Genomic DNA, 20,285 nt, shown 5'->3' on the forward strand with positions numbered 1-20,285 from the left:
ATGACATCAGTTACAATAAATTCTTTTTTCTGACTCCTCTCATGGCATGTGACCTCATGCATTTGATCTTACAACCGTCTTGCGCTAAAAGTTACAAAGAGCGTATGAATGTGTCTAGCTGTACAATATAGAGTTGACGGTATTTTTGAACGAAATAACCAGAGATTGCAGTGATAAAAAGTTCTGTATAAATATTTACAATCCACAAGCTTGTGCAGGTTAAAGTAACTGGACGGTGACTGAACTCTGCATGTTTGGAGCGTTTTAAAAAGAACTACACCAAAATCTGAAAGGTTAGACAACCCTTCTTAATTAGAGGGCCTCTATTATAAATTACAATGTACAGGGGCACAACTTTTTAGACAAAATTCGACAGAAAATTTACCTTCCAGTGTAATTTGCTCCTGTAGAGCGAACATCTGAAGACGGGCAAAGTACATTATAACAGCTGTATGGTGAAGCCACTGCCGTTTCAATTCTGATCATTGTATCCTCAAACATGAATGCTTTTATTTTTGTTTTACTCATTTATATTAATTTATAGTGAAATATACAATACAATCATATATAATATGTCAATATTTGTTTCTAATTTTAAAAACAATGTTCTTATTATGACAGGCATAGCAACAGACAACTAATATGGGACCATCACCAGGACCCAAACATTGCATACCGGAAAGTTTCAAAGCATGAAGTAAACATTGGAGTTAACGCTCAAAATATAGACCTTCGTTTCTTTGAGGTAATTTAACATTCATCGTTATATATTTTTAAATAGGTAGTGAAAAGCAAGGCGCACTTCAAGGCTGCTGAACGCTTAGTTTTGTATTAATATAGCGAAGGTGAAGCGGTTAGCCTTGTAAGCTAAAGATGTTCATTCTAAACACTTGTAAATGTTTTGATTCTAAATTAAAGCTGTGAGGGTTATTGAGTTTTCTTCTGTCAGGCTAAATATGTATGTAAAGAAAATGTTTACAAATAATTTCAGTAAAAATTTAAACTGAAAGCACGCGTGAGGAAAAAGTCCCAAATGCAAAAAAACTGCAGTCACGTTAAACTGATTAAATACATCTAAATTCATTAGAAAGTTGAAGATGTTAATGACTTTGTTATAGTTTCCCATATTTCTATTTTTCTGTCATTAACAAATGACAGAAAAAATCGCAAGTTTCAAACATTATCTTTCGTTAAAATATATTTCCCTGGTGTTCTTTTAATCTCTGTTAAAAGAACACGTTTTGCATTGAAAATGTTAATTAGCTCTAGTTCTCTGGCTTTACAACACTTGGACTTCTTTTGATTGAAGTTGAACATTTACATCAGTGTTGAGTGCTGCAGCCTTTCTCCAGGACTGTCATACATTTAGCTCAATCAGTTTTCTCATAACCAGCTTTCTGCTTAAGAAATGTTTACTAATAGCATGATGCTTCTATTGTTCTATTGTTCTTTTGAGGATAGCGTGTTCAGGAAGTCAGTTTTTCGCCACACATGTTTTACATGTGGATTAAAAACATTTACTGACACTTCTTGGTACTTTTGTTTAACAACTATTGCCATTATTTTTTTCAATAAAAGCCAACTTTATGGAGCACACACACACACACACACACACATAAATATATATATATAAATATATATATGTTTAATCTTGTTGCTATATTTTAGCTCCTCCAGAGCTACTATGGACTTCTTAGTTGCTTCTCTGATTAATGCTCTCCTTTATAAGCCTGTAAGGCAAGTGTCCATAACTTACCTTACCCAAAACTTGGGATATTGTTTCATAACCTAACTCTGATTTAAACCATCTTATTGGCTCTGCTAACAAGATGACGAATTGTAGAAAAAGATACAAGGATTAGGGTACTTAAATTTTTCCAAAGATCTCTCAAGTTAACTTCAAAACAGACAACTGTAATTAATTTCAGTTTTTAAAATGTCAAATAGAAAACAAAAAGCACAATACAATGTATTTTTGTTCATTATTTCAAAACCCTCACCAGTGGCAGCTCTGTGTCTCTTTTTTGAAGTAAATCTGTACAGATGTTTAACTGATGATTGCTGCGTTTTTCTGCAGACTCCTGATCATTGATACAATGAACAACATGTCGCCTGAGGTTGCACTGCACCGCATCTCACCTGAGCTGCGACCTTTGCTGTGCAGTGTGGTGAGGAACGGCCGCGTGGGGCTGGACTCCACAAACTGCCTCCGGGTCACGGACCTCAAAACAGGGTACGACTGAGTCTTTCAGTCACGGTTTTAGGATCTACAGTTTCGTCTTAAATTCTTCAAGAAACAAAAACCTTGACTTAACAGGGGAAATGCATTTTGAATGTGACATGAATTTGGAAAACCATAACTTTTTTTCCTTATTTTTTTCTTTAGATATTGTGACATTTAGTTTTTTATGCTTAATACTCAGAAAGGAAGTGATTTATTACATTTATAAAATAAGAGTTTAAACTGAGGATATTAACAATAACGTTTGACAGTTTAATTTTACATATAGGAAGGATAAATATTAAAATTTGGCAACATTTAATGTTTTTCCCTTCACATTTTCATAATTTTTAGTAAATGCAAATTGTTTTGATTTTTGTGTGTACCGTGGTGGTGTTTCACTTAACTTTTCTATAACGTTTTATTTAACTTTGACATCCAGATGCACATCTCTAACTCCTGGTCCATGCTGTGATCGCTTCAAACTCCACATCCCTTACGCTGGAGAAACCCTTAAATGTAAGTTGGCAACTTTACTCTATTTGTTTTTTTAGTCTCAGCTTAGATTTCCAAAACACTTTTGTAACATATCCTTCTTGTCTTACCTTTCTTTGACATTTAGTTTAGCTTCAAACGTTATTGTCTCTGTATTTTGTTACATAGAGGGATAAATAAATCAATGAAATTACCCGAACTTTACATTACATCAAATAACTGAAATGTATTTTATCAGGATTTGAACGATAGGCTACTAGAAATAGTAGTTGCAAAATTGTGAAATGGGAGGAAAATTAAACCTAATTAGGATGTATAACAAATAAAAATCTCCTGTAAGATAGCAACTTAAATAATAATCAATAAATAGATATTATTAAATAGTTCCAGCTGAATTTAAATGAATCTCTGCAAGAACAAAGTCATGCTCTCAGAGGTTTGTTAGAAGACATTGTGAACATAAAACACAAATCAGATGGACATCTACGGGGACATATATAAGCGGAACAGCCGAGAGGGCCATGAAAACTGTGGAGGAGCTGTACTGACTTACAGCTCACATTGGAAGGCAATTTTTAGTCAGGCACTGCTACAATGTTACTTTCATGGATGAAGAAAAAAAAAAGTCCTTATTAGTATAAATGCTAATGAGATCCTGTATATACAGCAGGAACTCTGGTCAGATAAGACCACATTAAAATGTATGGCCAATATGCAAACAATTTGTGCTACATGGTAATGGCAGCATCATGGTGTGGGGACATATATATTTTTTCAACAGGGACAAGGAAGCTGGTCATACCTGAGGGGATGCTAGATGAAAATTTTTAATCTGACTACTAAAAGGAATCATTAATTTGCATTGGGTTTTATTTTGGGGTTCTAGAGTGAAGGGGGCTGAAAAAATATCTGCACTACTTTTCATGTCTGTTTCCATAACACAAAATAGAGAATCATTTCTCTGTTTTTTTCCGCTTTACATGCAGTTGTGTTGGTATATCACATAAAATATATATAAAAAAACATGTTCAAGTTTATGGTAGTAATGTGACACGATGTGAAACGATTAATGGAATATAAATACTGACATGCCATTTTTTTCATGAACATAATTCTTCTGTATCAAGTCTCAAAGTAGCAGGAAGTTGGGGTCAGCTGAGCCTCTTTAAGGGCTTCAAATCAGGCTTTTTTGTTATTTGGCATGTAGCTATATATTCCTAAATTAAACACCAGTAGAGCAACATAAATTTAAGGGTAATCATTTGCAGTCTAATCATGCTGATTGCACAGCGTGGCGCATTTTGATTCCACTTTTTACTTTGATTTGTCAGCTCTTTTTACTCTGAAATCTGAACGCTTGTCTGGTGATTTCCACTGGCGCTTAGGTTAATTGATTTATTGTGTAAAGCAACAGGTCTGCTGCCTGAGAAAAGAATGTAATGAGTGAAATAATTTTGGTTGTGTCAGACTGATTTTGATTAGTTCGATGGAATGTCACAGCTGACCGGCTTAAAGAACTGCAGATTGAAGACTAAACAGCATAAAATCCTTCCTGAAATTGAGTAAAATTAGACAAATAATTAGCATCTTAATGAATGAAACAATAACAGTTTCCAGTTGTTTGTGCCTCTTTGCTTTTACTGGAAGGGTCGCTGAGTTCTCCATCAAGTGTCCATATCTGAGACTTTCCTCTGTGAGCAAGCCTCATGGAGAAAATTTCAACCTGCTGTCACTGGAATTATAATGACTCACAGGATGCCAGATCTTTGTTCTCACACATCTAACATCGTTGGCGATTAGTCTTTTGCTTTTTGAATAAGAAAATTTCGCAGAATAAAGTTTCAGTTTAGCCTGTACCGACGCATGTTTACGCCATCAATATTACTCTTTGATCTCAAATTAAATGGGGCCTCTAACCCATTACCTCACATGCTCCGTATATTCATTACATACTATAAGACGGAACTGTGAGTCAGAGTGGTATGGCAGGTTTTTGTGGCTGATCTGATATAGATAAGCTTTTTAAACAAATGCCCACACTTTTCCGTTTCTTTCTGAATGAAAACAGAAGCATTTAAATTGCAGAGGTTCAGGAGAGGAGTGTTTCATTGTAGATCCATTTATATGCAAAGGAAGAAAGAAAAGTTGTGTCAGAAATGAAGGCGGAAGGTTTTGCTTAACTTTCACAAAATGTGGCCTAGACTGAAATGACTGCGACCTGTGGCAGGAAGTTGTGGCTATGCTTGAGGAATCTGTACATGACGTACAGAACCCCTTGAAAATTATGATACTAAGAAAAACTTTGTTTGTTACTATATCTCTGATTGGGATCTGTTTGACATTGTCTGCTTGTTTCAAATTTATAGAGCTCTGTTACTCTTTGCTCAGGACTCGTGTGAGATCAAAGGTCTTGTCTCATCATTTTGCACGTCTTTTCAATGTTTTTTATTTTGTATTTTTACCTATGTATGGAATTTTGGTACTAGCTTAGCAGTTAGTGTACAGGCTTGGAATTAAAACAATGAACAAAAATGCTGATATGGGGCAGTGTTTTGGGAGGAAGACAACCCAGCTGTAAACATGGAAATATAAAACTTATTCACATTAAAGATAGCTAGGATAAGAATAGCATTTTTAAACAACTTTTGATATATTACTTCAAATGGAAAACACTTAGATTATTATTCTTTTTTATTTTGAAGTTTTTTTGTGTGGAAATGCTGCACTTTGCTCAAGGTCACCATAATGTGAAAGCTCATACAAGCCCATGCCTTGTAGAAATTTAAAAAAATAAATTACAAGAATGCCATCTTTTTCGTTCTGTCATTGAACACATCTTCGCTATTGTTTGTTACTTTGGTTGAAAACAGTGTGTTTACATCTCTGACAGAAAAAAAGAAGTGCTTCTGACTCAGGCATCTTCATTGTAGTCTGTTTAAACAAAGCAGCATATAAAGGCCTGAGTTATAACCTGTAAAGTTTGCACTTAAAGACCTCCATTTCCCCTCTGGAGCTGAGCCTGGAGTTTTCTCAAAGACTGCCAGGAGTTTGTTACAGATTTTAAACACATCCCCTTGTTTCCTCGATTGACTCTGAACACTGGAAAAAAACGCTTCCACGTGTTGACGCTTATCAGGCGTTTGCTGGAAGAACAAAAAAGCAGAAGAGGAGCGTCTTGCAGCACGTAAATAGAATTGTGTAACATAATGTTAGAACACTGCGAACCAGCCCAAGGAGAGTGTACTCGTGGTTATGTGGTGGTTTTCTTTCCAGAGCAGCAGCTGTCTTCAGACTGTGGTTTTATTGTTAGATTGATGTTCAGATTGATTGTAGAAGTCCAAGAAACAGACATTCAAAAGGGAATAATTAGAAGATGTGGTCTAACCTTAATCCATGTTGACGTCATTTTCAGAAACACATTGTCAAGAACAGTTGTAATTTTTGGGTTTTTATTGAGTACACTGATGAATCAGTTACCATGGAGCTTGGCAAAAGTAAAGGGACTCTTGAACCTATTGACATTTCTACCATGTTCTGATCTGAGTGAATTAACTGCCTGAAGCAGAGGGGTTCAAATATCTCAAGGTCTTGTTCACGTGTGTTGACACAATGGAGCAGATTGTGGTTGGTCTGCATAATAAGTGCACAGTCTCAGTCTGTCGTTGCAAAAGCGAATTAAACAATTTTTTTCTTGATGTTTCATATTTATTCTAACTCTCACAAGTAGTCTTGAAATGTGGTCCATGGTCAAACACAATCAGCTATAATGAAATTCCTCTGTAAGCTGTGTTCATAAGATGAAGAGCTCCATGGTCAGGGGCAGCTTGGAGGGAAGCTGCAGGCCTGCACAGCAGAATGCCTTCCTGCAAAAACAATTAGGTTCACCTCTTTGACCTGTTTACCTCCTCAACCTGACCTGTAATGAACAGAAATCAGTGGACGGTGTTGGAACAGACAACTATTTTGTTGTTGTTGTTTTAGATCTATTGCATCACTGAATATTTTCTTAGATTAATGTATTGCTAGTATGCTGAAAAACTTCTTTAAAGTTTTCAACCAGGATTGGCTTAAGACAGTGAATGCAACATTAGTTGCCCATGTCTTGCATAAATCTGTTTGTTGGTTCTTGAAGCTCTGACTCCAGCTGTAGTCCACACCTTTTGAATTGTAACCCACTTCTTGGGTGGGCTTTACTTCACAATCATCTCAAGACTTTGTTGCTTGTGCACCTTTCTCTATCCCACTTTTTCCTTGGACTTAGCTTTCTTATATGCCTAGATGCAACACTCTTATGGCTAACCCTGTTTGCAGGAAGCAGCTGGACAGCTGTCAAGTGAGCAGTCTTCACCACAAGTGTCCACCTTTTGTCATGTGGACCAAAATGTAATATTTTATTAAATTAAAAAAAAAGTGTTATTGTTTATGAATTGGCGCTTGTAAATGAAATAAAAATGTTTATTCACAAAGGCCTTATTAAAAGAAAACCATATATTTTTTTATGGTGGGTATAAAAGCAAAAGCAACCAAATTCAGAAAACCATTCAGAGTGATATAAAAGGCCCTCCAAATGTACTTTGGACACTGTAAAATGGCCACATTAAAGGTTTGTTTCAGAAATCACTTTTTTATGAGGAAAAAAACGTATTGATCTGATATATCAATTTTATGACACACAATTATGTTTGTTTTAAATGTAAGTCATCACAATTAACAGAAATAAACACTTGAAATATTGCTTTGTTTCCTAGATGTAATTTTATATGATTTGCTGTTTACTCAATGTTTCCTTTTTACTTCTTTTGGTAACATGATATGACCATTTTGGTTGTATTATTATATCATCTCGGATACATATTTTCTCATCGTAATACAGTGAGCCATATTTCAGATGGCTCACAGTTTTCCTTCCTTGTTGACGGATCCTGCAGGACTCCCTCTCTGATCAGACATCCTCACTTCTCTTCACTTTTTGTTGCCTTTATCTTACATGGAGATTAAACAATGGCCTTAGAGTCCTGTCAAAGTCTTTAAGAGAAAGAGAGATGTTTCGTGATAACTTTTTTTTTTCAAGGAACACATAAGACTTTTCCTTCAGTTTACAGTTTTGCTTAACCTTTATTTACCTTTTAAGGAGTGGCACTCATAGAAAATCTCCCCTCCCCCTCATGCACCCATGATTACTCCTCCTCACCTGTAGACTACATGACTCTGTTTGCACAGTCATCGACACAGACGCTCACATTCCTTTTCTTGCCTGACTCTGTTACCTGGTTTGCTGAATACCAGTTGTTTGCATTATGACTTCTTTATTTATGACTTGAATAAATATCAGCCCCACTAAAATGATCATAAATAAATAAATAACAAATGATTATGTTTGCGAAGATTAGGGTAAAGTAAACATTGTTCAAATAATGCCAGAATGTTGCAAACAGAATGTTGCCAGAATGTGCCATTTTCCATCAGATTCTTCCTCTAAAAATACAGTAACTATTTTAACTGAAAATATCCTTAAAGGAGTTGAAATGCAACAGAAAGTAGTTATTCAATATTTTCTCTGTTGTTTCAGGGGATATAATTTTCAACGCTCAGTACCCTGACTTACCTCCAGATTTCATTTTTGGTGAAGATGCAGAGTTTCTCCCTGAGCCCTCTGAACTACCCGTGAGTACAATCTTCAAATATTTTCTGACAAAATGTCCACCTTTGGCACCTCAGTTTGGCTCTTGCTTCCTTCATCTTCTACAAACTTTTTTTCTTTTTTAGCGCAATAAACTTTGTTTTGATTTCAGATCTTCCTTTAAGTTTGTTTCTTCAAAGCTGTGATTCACTGTAATCTTTGTTGCTAGAAAGGTAAAGGTAATTTTATTTATATAGCACATTTTCAGCAACAAGGCAATACAAAGTGCTTTACAGAATTTAAAAGGAAATACAAACAAAATAACAAACCAAAGGAAAGAGCAAAAGAAGAAAAAGAAAGAGAAAGAAAGAGAACACAGATTACTAATACAGGTTCAACACTAATTTACGTCTTAATCACTTCTCATGCTGATGTTAATGGACGTCTTCCAGGAAACATACTTGAAATTCTTGGTATTTGTGTCGTCTTTATTTTTCTTATCTGTTTTCTGTTGAAATTTGTCTCCAAGAATCTTTTTTTTTTTTTTTTATCAGAAAATGTCACCCGAAGCAATTTGTGCACATGCAGGAATGAACAAAGAGACTGACTGGGTCAATATTTATTAACCAGTTGGCTTTTAAGACCATATAATTATTATATGTAGCTCACCTTGGTATAGGTGAGCTGCTTGCAAAACGGTAAGTTTGGAGGGAAACTAACACATCACATCATCCTGAACACACCATATCTATTGTGACACATGATGGTAGTAGCATCATGCTGTAGGAATACTTTTTTTTAATCGGAGCTTGAAAATTTGGTCAGAATTGATAGATGGAGCTAACTACAGGATAATCTTCCAAGTGCTTGTTAGAGGCTGCAACAGACTGGATACTGTGGTGGAGATTCAGAGCGGCAATGGAAAGGTTTACATTCATGGTTCACATATTATGGTTCACATACCACTGGTATTACTGGGGCTGCTTTTAGTGGTACCAACATGTCAGCTGAAGCAATGTGTTTAGTGGTGTGTGTTTGTGAAAAATTTCCTAAAACCCCAGAAGATATTTTTACTGCCAGTAACACAAGTTTTATATGTCTGGGAAGCATACTTAATTGTTAATTCATGGTTGAAAAGAAACTTTTAACTTTACCACTTGGAATTTTGTCTACAAATCCTTTGTGTTGGTTTATTGTTTGTATAAAATCCCATTGAAGTATCGGCATATTCCCCCACTGTGATGTTTGATTCTGCTGTATCCAAGTCATGTTTATAGGGTTAAAATGTTCAGCTTGAATCTACCAAATAACTCTTAGTGTGTCTATTACATCTCCAAACAACACTCTGGTTTTATCCGCCAAACATAGACTGGAAAACATTCCTGCATTTAATTATAAAAGCTATTGCATTTTAACTTGTGCTGCTTCAGATCAGCCATATAATTTGAATCTGAATGATTGTAATAAAAGGCCTGTGATTTTACAGGCCTGTCAGATGTCACAACATTGCACATAGGATTGTAATACTCGAAAACAGGTCTCGACAATTTTGGAGAGATTTCCATAATGGCAAAAATTTGTTGTTTTTTTTGTTTTATTTTTTTTTTACCTGACTATGATCATAAGATAAGGAATGGCTGTATGGTTCACAGACAATGGGAGCATGTATCATCATGTTTTTGCAGAAGTTGCGGTCGTCTTGGTGAAGTAAAGTTTAAGCTTGGATTAGGACTTGATGGTAGGGAAAACATGGGATTGTGATATTGCTGTTAAATCCTATGAGTAATCTTTATTTTCCTCAATCCCATGACTCTCTCTCTTTAGCATCTTGCTTACTAAAATCTATATAACACTATGTGTGGCCAGCATTGGCAGCCATCAGTTGGCCAAATATATATTTTGCCTGGGCAGGGTGTATGCATGACTTTTAAATTTTAACGACTAGCCAAATTCAAGCGGTTTTGTGAATGCTGCCTTACTTTGTAACTGGAGAAATTCTGGGCGTTCAGGAAGTGCTGGAATCGTGAATAAAATTGCTTTGTTTTATAGAAGCATCTGCACACTGAGTGTTGGCTGCACATGGTCTATCAATCGTATCTATCTTAAGGAGTGTTTGGTCTGTTCTGATGTAATGCTTGGAAAACATCTATGCACCTTGTGATTTTAAGAAAAGTTTCTAGAGATGGAAAAAGATTTCTGTTGGTTTGGGAGAACAGGTGACATCATGCTTTGTGTGATAAAACTCAAATCTTTGTTACAAAGCTTTGCAGATACACAGGATTTTAATAAAGTTTCGAAATGCACAAAATGAGTTATGATTCATTCTGTTTTTTTGCATCTTATCTTTGCATTTAAGCTGATTAGCACAGTGAGTGAAACTCGAAACAGTCCCTCTGTATTCCTTGCAGTGTTAGCATATCTGTAATTTAACTGAGATTTCAAAAGTGCTGGCTAAGTTCCCAGTCCAGCACGTTGTTATATGTCCAGCTTCCTTTTATCTGCTGACATCTAACTTCTGTGGCCCAATGAACTTCTAGCATGTTTCTGTAGAAAAACTCTTTCCTTTCCAGAACCGTCTTTCAATTCCTCTGGTTTCTTATTTTTAAGCACGTCCATTATATTACACATGGTCAACTTCGAGTCTTGTTCACTCAGTAACTTTCACTAGAAGAGTGTTGGGATCTTCTACAGCTTATGTTTGGTACATTCACTGCTTGCAAAAGTGTTTCTGTAGGAGGCAGTAGGTTCTACACATTCTTATTGAACTATTCACTTTATATTAACTGCAACCAAAAGAGAATTTCTTTAATTTGTTTGTTTTAATAAGTGTTTGGCTTTCCTTCAGAAAGAAGTGGGATATGTAGCTTTAGCTGTTAATACTTTTCACCTTCTATAGATCCAGTATATTAGCAGGAAGACAATTATGTATGTATTCAGTGGAAATTTGACTTGTGTTTTCTTTGGAGGCTGCTGCCATGCTGTCCGGAGCTATTTTTGCAGCAGACAAACTCGGTGAAGCTAAATTCCCCTGCTTGTGTCAGAGTCTGGGAGAAGACTAGGGCAGAATTGCTCACCGTCTCATAAATCCAGCTGTGCACATAAGGGGAAGTACCTCTGCTGAGCCAGTGCTTGGCAGCCCATCACTTGTTTATTTTCTCACTTATACTCTCGCTGTGTTTCGCACTTCACGCTTTCATAATCTTTCTTCTCCTGGCTTTTTTCGCCTGAAATCATCCTCCCTCACTCCTCCCCCTCTCTTTTTCCTGTAGATTTTCAGTAAGGACATCCCCTTTTCAGCATGAAAACCTGTGGATTCCAAGCAATTCCTTATCTACTGGGAATAACCACCCAGTTTCAACCAGACTGTTTCACTTTAAAACCAGATAAATTCCAGATCTTTATGGTTTTTTCAAAATTAAAGCATCAACACTTAAAGATACAATCTTCTATTGACTGGAGAGTAATCTACATGAAGAAGGACTCACAGGCAGTGTGTTTGTGGCCTTTGTCATCCAGCGGGGGTAAACATTAGGCTAATTTTAGGTCTTCTGTCACTGGCTGCTGGAATTCTTGATGTCTCAGCGAGAACATTGCTCTTGTTTACAGCCAGCCAAGGGTATCATTAGCTCCTCTGTTTAGGCCTGTGTTTTTCCCTGCTGTCACCAGGACTCGACTAGGTTTGTTATCCATGTTTCTGTTTGGACAGAGGAATGAGTTGTTGCTACATGAGAGGGACAGGATATAACACATGACACTCTGAAAGGGTAATAAGCTGTTTGAAATTTATTTATTTTTTCTTCAAAAAGATGGTGGAATCTAGTCAGTGCTTTTAAGGTTTGTAGTTTTGTTTTGCCAAGTGATAGCTGACCACCATTCCACTCATTATAACCGTGGGGCTTGTAGTAATTTCTTCCTTTATTATTATTAAATTCTTTTTTTACACTGAGCAGACTATTTAATTTGATTCAGTGCAGATGCTTTATCAATATTTATCAAAGTGGGGCAGATTTAGGTTTATAGTAATATTTTAATCTGTTAACAACATGTTTTTGTTCTGACTGGAAGTGATATTAACATGTTTGAGAACCCCAGCCAGTCTTGACTTAAATCTGATAGGGAATCTGTGGGTGGAGTTAAAGATTTAGCTGAGGACAAGGAGGCCCTGGAGCTTACTACCAAAAATAAATCCATCAAAATACCAGTGGAAACATGCAAAAAGCTGGGCAGCAATTATAAGAAAGGTTTGATTGCTTTAAAGATTATGTGAGCCATTTATTTAAAACCTTTAGTTTTTATTCCAAATAAATATTCCTTTTACATAGTTTTGTTTTAATCTTTTGAGAGATGTCTCATCTACTGCAAGAAACCAATTTTAAATCTGACTTTGACAGAAGTATGAATAATTTGGATGTTAATTGTAAATGAATAAACAACCGAGGTTCAGAATATGCTCTTATCAACGTTACTTGTTTTTCTTTAGTGTGATATTTAGCCAACTCATATGAGCTAGCTTCTTGCTTGATAGAAGGTAAATAGCATTTCAGACAGCTGCTATGTCCAGCTTAGTTGCCAGTACTTATTACACACTGTTCCTCTTAAGATCATTAATAAAAATGGTTTTAATTTATCCAATGAAAAAATGTCTTCCAACATTTTCAATTTGGATGTTTAAAGCTTTGTAGTGCAACTTTCTTATGATGATGATGATGATTAAATAATGAAAGCATTTTAATAAAGCAGAACAATATCAGATGCCATTAAATCTGCTATCAGACCAATGAGTATCTTTCCTTTTCTGGTCTTCAACGATCACATTGTTCTAACTTAAACTAGGCAGCAAAAAACAATTATGGGTCAAAATAGTCCTTTTAAGGCTCAAACTTTAATGCATTGGGGGATAAAAGAGACCTAAATACACCAGCTGCATGATGAGAGGCCACATGTCCCACAAATAAACCGTTTACTGCAGAACGGTTCCATGAGCAAAGGAATAAGACATTTATAGAGGTTGACTGTTAGTTGCTGTACTGCAGAGGCTGACTGGAAGCAGCAGATTGGACTGTGGGTAATTGGCCACCATTGCTGCCCACCTCTGAGTTTCTTTTGTTTATAGATGGTCACTCATGTCAGGCCTCACACGCTGCATGGCTTTGATTATATGTTGTCCCTGGTGAAAGTCATATGCCACTTTACCAGCATTATTCTTTATGTTAGCATCCTGCTTAAGGCTGTACGGCTCCCATATATCAGGATTAAACTGATTTATCAAATGCCCTCTGTGTATTTTTAATCTGAAGACCAAATTTGCAAAGTTACTAGAAGTATTTTTTTTTTTAATTTCCATAAAAAACTAATAAAAATGTATCTACTCTGGAAATGTAAGTAATCAATAAATCACATGACAAAGTCAGCCTTTGTGGTAAAAAAATTGATAAAATTCAAAATAGATAAAACTTAGAATCTTTTTTATCTGTTTCGTGCTTTGGTTCACACTTAACTTCTTGAGGTCCGCCATAAATTGTCAGTTATATTTGAAACTTACAAAATAATTATCCAGAGACATCAGTGCTGTTTTTTAAAAAGCAAAAGTGATCTAAAGTATAGTAGTACTTAGATTAAGCAAGGATAAATGAAGGTTTGTAGTCTCTGTAAGGGTTCGTTGTCAACACAGTGACACAAGTGCTACGCATTAGCGTCTAAAGAGACGATACCCAGGGGCTATTGAACAAACAAAGCACAATATATTTTTTATATACACACAGAGTGAATGCACTCTGTGAACTTAGATATATCTTTCTGCTATGTTTTCCTCCAAATATATTTTTGTGGAAGATTTAGTTTTAACTCATCAAAGACACGTGTTAGTGTCCAGAATATGTGCAATTGAACTGATCTTAAGAAAGGAGCCCATTTTGCTTCATCCCATTATAATCACCTTTTCTTGTGTAAGTAATGTTTATATCTAACTGAATAAATTTAAATCAGAAAACTCACAACTGTACAATACATTTATTTCAACCCAGTTTCCATTTGAAATGAAGGGTGTATCAGAAACAGATTCATTACACAGTTGTAATTTGAAACGGAGGGTTATTTTTTTATTTTCAGCTCAGTCTTATATTTGGCAAACATGAGATATTTGAAATTACATGGACAAAAAGAGTTTCATCTTTTTAGTTAGTTCTTCTCTTGGTGAGCATTTTTTTCATATGATTCAAAATAGATAAAACTTACAATCGTTTTATCTATGTTTGCTTGAGTAGGGCAAACGTATTATTAAATAACATATTAAATATATATATATATAGATAGATATACATATTTATATCTAGATATATATTACAGTGGTATTATAAAAGTTTACAAAAAATCCAATAAAATTAATTGTTTGGATTTAAGAGAAAAAGACCTTAAAATAATTCAAGAGATTAATGTCAGGCCTAATCTGTTTTACATTTCAGAGAGAAACCCTGCATTATTTTGTGGTATGCTATTTAGTAGGGATGGCACCAATCGCTCGGCCCGATTTCCTTAATTTTGGATGATTGGTGATCGACTGATACTTGCAGGGGAAACCAATCCTATCCACTGATTGTATTTACATTCACAGAAGTAAATACTGTCCCATTTTGCTCTGCTGTGAGAGAGTGAGACTAACATACCTGCCCACCAGGTCATGTCTGCACATGTGCCGTTAACAATAGGCACCCCTCTGTTGCCAACTTAACAAATTTGTCACTATATTTAGCACAAACAAATCAGTATTGGCCAAAATAATAGTCGGTGGGTCAGACTTTTTAAAGATCAGTCATCAGCCAGAAAATGGCGAAACTGCACCCGTACTACTTAGTATACAATAAAACTGCAATAAATTAATTTTGATTGAGTCATTAGAGAAGGGTGAGTTTATAAGCTTAAAGAGCACTGTGGGTAACTTGTAGCTTAATGAAAAGCAGCTGTTAATCTTAAACTGTGTAAAGAAAGAAATGATTTTTGGGACATCACCTTGCTTATCTCTGAAGTTTACTACATACTTTTTACAGGTTAGGGGAAAATGTTGGGGATAAACTCTAAAACTGTTACTGTGGTTGATGCACATGCTTTAATGACTAAGGTTTTGTGCTGTGGATTTTGCCTTTAAACTAAATGATTATCCTGATGTAATGTTCCCATTTATATGTGTGAGGCTGCACTTTAAAAGCTGGTGAGCATCTGTGCTTTTTACATCTTTAGTAGATGTGGTTTTGGTGAGAAACTTGGATAAAAATGCTATGACTCAGTGTTACAACACAGATTTTTTTTGACCTGGTTCAACATTTTTTTTTCTCATCAGATATTTCCTAAGAACAGTTTCTCCCCTTCTAGTTGTCAGTCACATCACACCCTATATCAGCCAGTAGCCCAAGCCAACTTTCTCTCACAACGAAGAGGAGTTGGTTTAACAACATATGTTAACCAAAGCGATGACAGGAAAGAACCAGAACAGCTCTGCCCACGGGTTACAGGGAAAAATGACCAGAGAGAGAAGAAGGAAGTGAGAAACAGTCGAGGCAGGAAGGGAGGAAAGGTGGAGAGCAGTACTAGTTTAAATCTACTACGCAGATAATGTTGCATCATGCAGTCCATTGTCAGTAAGTGATGACAGCACTGATGCAATGTTCTGTACAAGAATTTGCATAAAGTGCAACTCATTTGATCAAATCTGACTGGAAAACTGTTTGTTGTTGAAGTTTTGTGTTTTGGACACATGCTACAGCATGTATTGGTATGGTAATTATGGAGCTTCTCTTCATTTTCTTTTAATTAACAAAAACCAGTTTGTGATTGTTATACACTGGTATGTAATCATGACTTCTCACCACCCATTCCCTTACTTAATTTGCTGCAAGCTTCCCAAACACACCCACGTGTTTGATGAGTTAGAGGTGATGCAATAACAACACAGGATGCATATGAAGCCTTAAAAGGTTAGCGCAGGACTTCCGTGGTTTTACACAGTACATGTAAATTTATTGAGTCGTTGCTTTCTGACAGCTATTCATATAAAAACAGGGCTCCTGCATACAAAACAGTCTGAGAAAAAATTGAATGGGACATAGGTATTTTGGATATGGAAAAATATTTGAATTTCCACACTTTATTCCCAATGATGCTCAAACTGCGATACAAGTGTTACTTTTGGTTCTTTAGTGGTGTTGAGGGAAGATTTTAGATAGCAGTTAGTTATAAAGTAAATACAAAGCAATGTTGCGCTTATGTTCCTACTCAGTCTAAATCTAAGTTTAAACACATTGATCAGATACCACTAAAAAGACATCTGATGCAGATACCTTTTGTGATCTTAGGAAAGTCCAGTGGAAATTGTGTTCTAGACCTGTGTTATGCCTCCCAGGTGGATCAGTGACATTTAAGGGGACGTTCCAACATACTAACCAGTTTGTGCATGTTTCATATTTAAAACTTAGCCATTGTGAAATAAACACTGTTCTTTTTGTACTTTAAAAAGGGCTAAAAAGTAAATTAAAACTAAACATTTCAAACTACAAAGTTTAACATGACAAATGGGTTGGAACCCTGGTTTTTATACCAGAATAAGTGTAGAAAATGCTTCTGATGTTTCTACATTCTGCTCTGTACTATATCTGTTGAAATATAAAATGCAAATTTTAGAAACAGAACTATAGTGATGAGAAATTCAATACATAAATATTTGTGACTTAAGGAACTGATAAGGTTAAAAAAAATTGAAAACCAGCCCGCAACATGTTGCACGTGCAATCTGTAAAATCCTGACATTTTACCTTCTTTAAATGCTTTAGAACACAGCTATGCATGGCTTTTGGAGCATAGGAATAAAGTTTACTTTGTAGAAGCTCTTTATAAACATTTGTGTCAATCAACTGAAAATGGCAAAGTATGGAATTTCAATATAGAAAATGTGTAAGAAGCATGTGTAGGACTCTGGTCATCCACAGAAATATCAAACATCGGACCGCCGTGGAGCAAAATGTCTAACGGCATAGCTATGTTGTTAAGATTTTTACTTGTCAATATTTAAAGGATTGTATTCCTCTAGTTTTCTGTTAGTTTTGTTAATGAGACTAAATTAAACCAAATAAACTGCAATTCTCACCTCAAACTATTTTTTCTTCTATAATGAGTAAGGAGTTAAGTGTGCAGCACATAAGAGCTGTTATTTCTAACTGCACCTTTCTTTTTTAGATTCTACTCACCCGATCCTACCATTTGTCTGCTCCTCTGTCCCTTTTCTTTGTGTGCAGCATATCATTGCTCTGGTCTAGACTTGCCCAGCGATGCATGCAGGCAGTTAACGTTTTGGGAGTTTCCCAGCGTTTAGCATGCTTCTCAGGCTGCATAAGCTTGCGCCTGATACTCGAGATTAACCTTGATGGCCTCACTACATGACTACAAACGTGTTCCCACTTATCCATCTTGCAATTCTGAACTAGAGAGATGAGAAACAGTCTGGAGATTGAAAACTCTGTGTATACACAAACTTGCTTAATTTTGTCAAATTTTTATTTTTATTTTTCATGTACATTAATTTTTCCTTTTTTTGGTTTAAGAATAGGAAGACAAACATAAAACACCATCGTGTCTTTGTTGCTGCACCTTCCTTGTGTAGCTATTTTGATTTCATGAAATCTCATGATGTGAAATCATCATGACAGATCAATCAGTCTTGATCTGTCAAGATTTTAAACACTTGGTGAGGTTGTTTTTTTGTTTTGTCTTTTCACATTTTATATTTTTATGCCTCAACTTTATCATCTTTGGATAGAAAGTTTAAGATACTTTTATTTCAGACTTGGTCTGAGCTTGTTTTGAAGAAAAACTTGAACTGTATTTTCTTCTTTTACTTTGGTTTCAAAACTTAGCTGGGTGTGAGGATTTTTTCTATTATGTTTGTGAAAGACCAAACAAAAAAGTAATTCCAGAGTTTTTTTGTGTGTGTGTGTGTTGTTTTTTGTTTTGCTATACCTCAGATCAGGTTAACCCTGAAAAATGCAAAGGTTAAGGCTAAACTGGTTAATTCCACTTTGAACATATACTCCATGATTTCACAAATCAAAAACTGTGTTTTAAACAATATTAGAAGAACACTTGCAACTTAACAGACATCATGCTATATATTAGATTTAAGTATAGATTAATTTATTGTAGGTTTGACTGCTATGGGTATTTAAAACGTTCAACTAAAGCTGAGCAAATGTTATCCAGAGATGTTAAAACAGTGACATAGCTCTTTAGAACACTTGTGTACTAAAACCCAATGGCAACTTTCATGGTTGTCATTTTCACTGGTGTACTATTGCTCCTAATGCGTTAGCATTCCTAACAGAAAAGGTATTTCCTTAGTATCCGTCATTCTTCAGGTCTTGTTTAGACTTTTATAAACATTTCTGTACAAACAGTAACAATAACCTTGGAAAAGTTGTGAACATGATGCTCTGTCTTAGTTTGGTAAAAGTAAAAAAGCCACATCTGTAGCGTGACTTCTGTCAAAATATATGGCTCCACTAAAGTATAACAACCATTATCCCGGGGCGTCCAGCAGAAGACAATCGATCCAGACTTAGTTCCTTGCAATCCTTCTCTCCACTGATCTGTTGGGTTTCAGTGCACTGCAGTATGTCATGTCTACTTGTGGATTAATGACGAGAGTTCAATTGTATAAAGTTGTGGAATTAACCCTCCTGATTTGGTGCACAGCTCTATGGTACTTGTGTCGGCTTGCCATAAAGCAGAGCTCTGGTTTACACTAATCTTATTCAGGTCTCTAGCAAACAGTAGAGACAATAGTGTTGCAGCAGCTTCCCATAGTGCAATGAATTTATGAAAAAGACTTCAACCTGTCTCTAAGTGATAGCTCAATAATGACATTTCTAGCCAAAGGTGAAATTTGGCTTTGTATTATTAATGGGAAAGGCAAAACTTTTCCACCACTCATGGTGAACCCAACACAAGGGACATCAATAAAAGTTTTATTGATTTTTCAACTTCCTTTTGCCATGTAGCTAGACCACATGTCCACGTTTAGGTATACAAACTCCAAATTTCACATGCACGAATTTCACCTGGGAAATTCTTGGCTGGAGTAGGGCAAGCGATTGTCACCTCATTGTACAAGATCCAAATGAAATGAATGGAGAGGGAGTAATATCACCTCCTATGTTTCAAGCCCATTATTTTTTGGTGATCGGTCACTACCTTGTGTTACCGAAATTTAACCAGGAAAACCTGCAAGTGTTTCAGACCTAATCAGCAAACCTTGGTAAAGACTTGTAGGATAAGTGTTTTTGCACATTGAGACAAGGTAATCAAGCTTTCAGGATAACTCCCACAATGAACAAGGAGACTAAGGCATTTTAATCGCTCTTCCATATTGAAAAAGGAAACTGTCCGGGCTTCACGTCACCCCTGGCGATTCTAAATGCCAAACATTGGTGAGTGCTTCCTATCTACAACTCCGGCTCGTCCCATGTTACTGTTCTAACAAAGGGCCTCAGATGGCCCATAAAGCTAGATTATTGTCATAGTGGGCATAGTGTACCAACTGTTACTCCTGCTTCCTTCCTGCTTCAGGGAATAATGCGTTCCAGCTTTTATTGGAGTTTATTATTGGAAGGGCTCCCTGACAGGTCTGGGAATGCTCTTAATGGGCAGGGTATTGTTAGCCAGGAGAGAAGGCTGATGGAAAGGGGGTCTTGTAATTTTGAAACACCAGCTGATGGACAGGGAAAAATAAGGGATGCAAGTGCCAGGAAAAAGATGGGACCCTCCTGTCAACCCCTCACAGTGGATTGATCTCAGGCTGAGGAGGTGTCAGAACCTGAGTAAAAGTAGTCAGAAAATGCTATTTCTGTCACCAAGTTCTGCTGCGTTGGACACAAGCCGCTCAGATCGCAGTGAAAAATGCTGGGCTGA

The 20,285-nt window shown here is 36.1% G+C and overlaps 2 protein-coding genes across 4 annotated transcripts in view; one reads left to right on the top strand and one right to left on the bottom strand.

The window, feature by feature from the left end:
- rbks (ribokinase) overlaps positions 1-476 on the bottom strand; it is a 34,700-nt gene extending 34,224 nt beyond the window's left edge. Inside the window, exon 1 of one of the 2 annotated variants that reach the window (XM_028000874.1) lies at positions 386-476. The gene's annotated coding sequence lies outside the window, so the exon portion shown is untranslated. The remainder of the gene's footprint in view (positions 1-385) is intronic. The other variant, XM_028000875.1, reaches the window with a different exon arrangement.
- A 161-nt stretch (positions 477-637) lies between these two features.
- Positions 638-20,285, top strand: part of babam2 (BRISC and BRCA1 A complex member 2) — an 80,301-nt gene continuing 60,653 nt past the window's right edge. For both annotated transcript variants that reach the window (XM_028001216.1, XM_028001217.1), the window contains exons 1-4: positions 638-745; positions 2,078-2,233; positions 2,664-2,740; positions 8,286-8,380. In XM_028001216.1, coding sequence (XP_027857017.1) covers positions 2,097-2,233; positions 2,664-2,740; positions 8,286-8,380 — 309 coding nt within the window. In that variant the 5' untranslated portion in view covers positions 638-745; positions 2,078-2,096. The remainder of the gene's footprint in view (positions 746-2,077; positions 2,234-2,663; positions 2,741-8,285; positions 8,381-20,285) is intronic.

This window comes from Xiphophorus couchianus, chromosome 19, assembly GCF_001444195.1.
Source record: "Xiphophorus couchianus chromosome 19, X_couchianus-1.0, whole genome shotgun sequence".
Taxonomy (NCBI): Eukaryota; Metazoa; Chordata; class Actinopteri; order Cyprinodontiformes; family Poeciliidae; genus Xiphophorus; species Xiphophorus couchianus.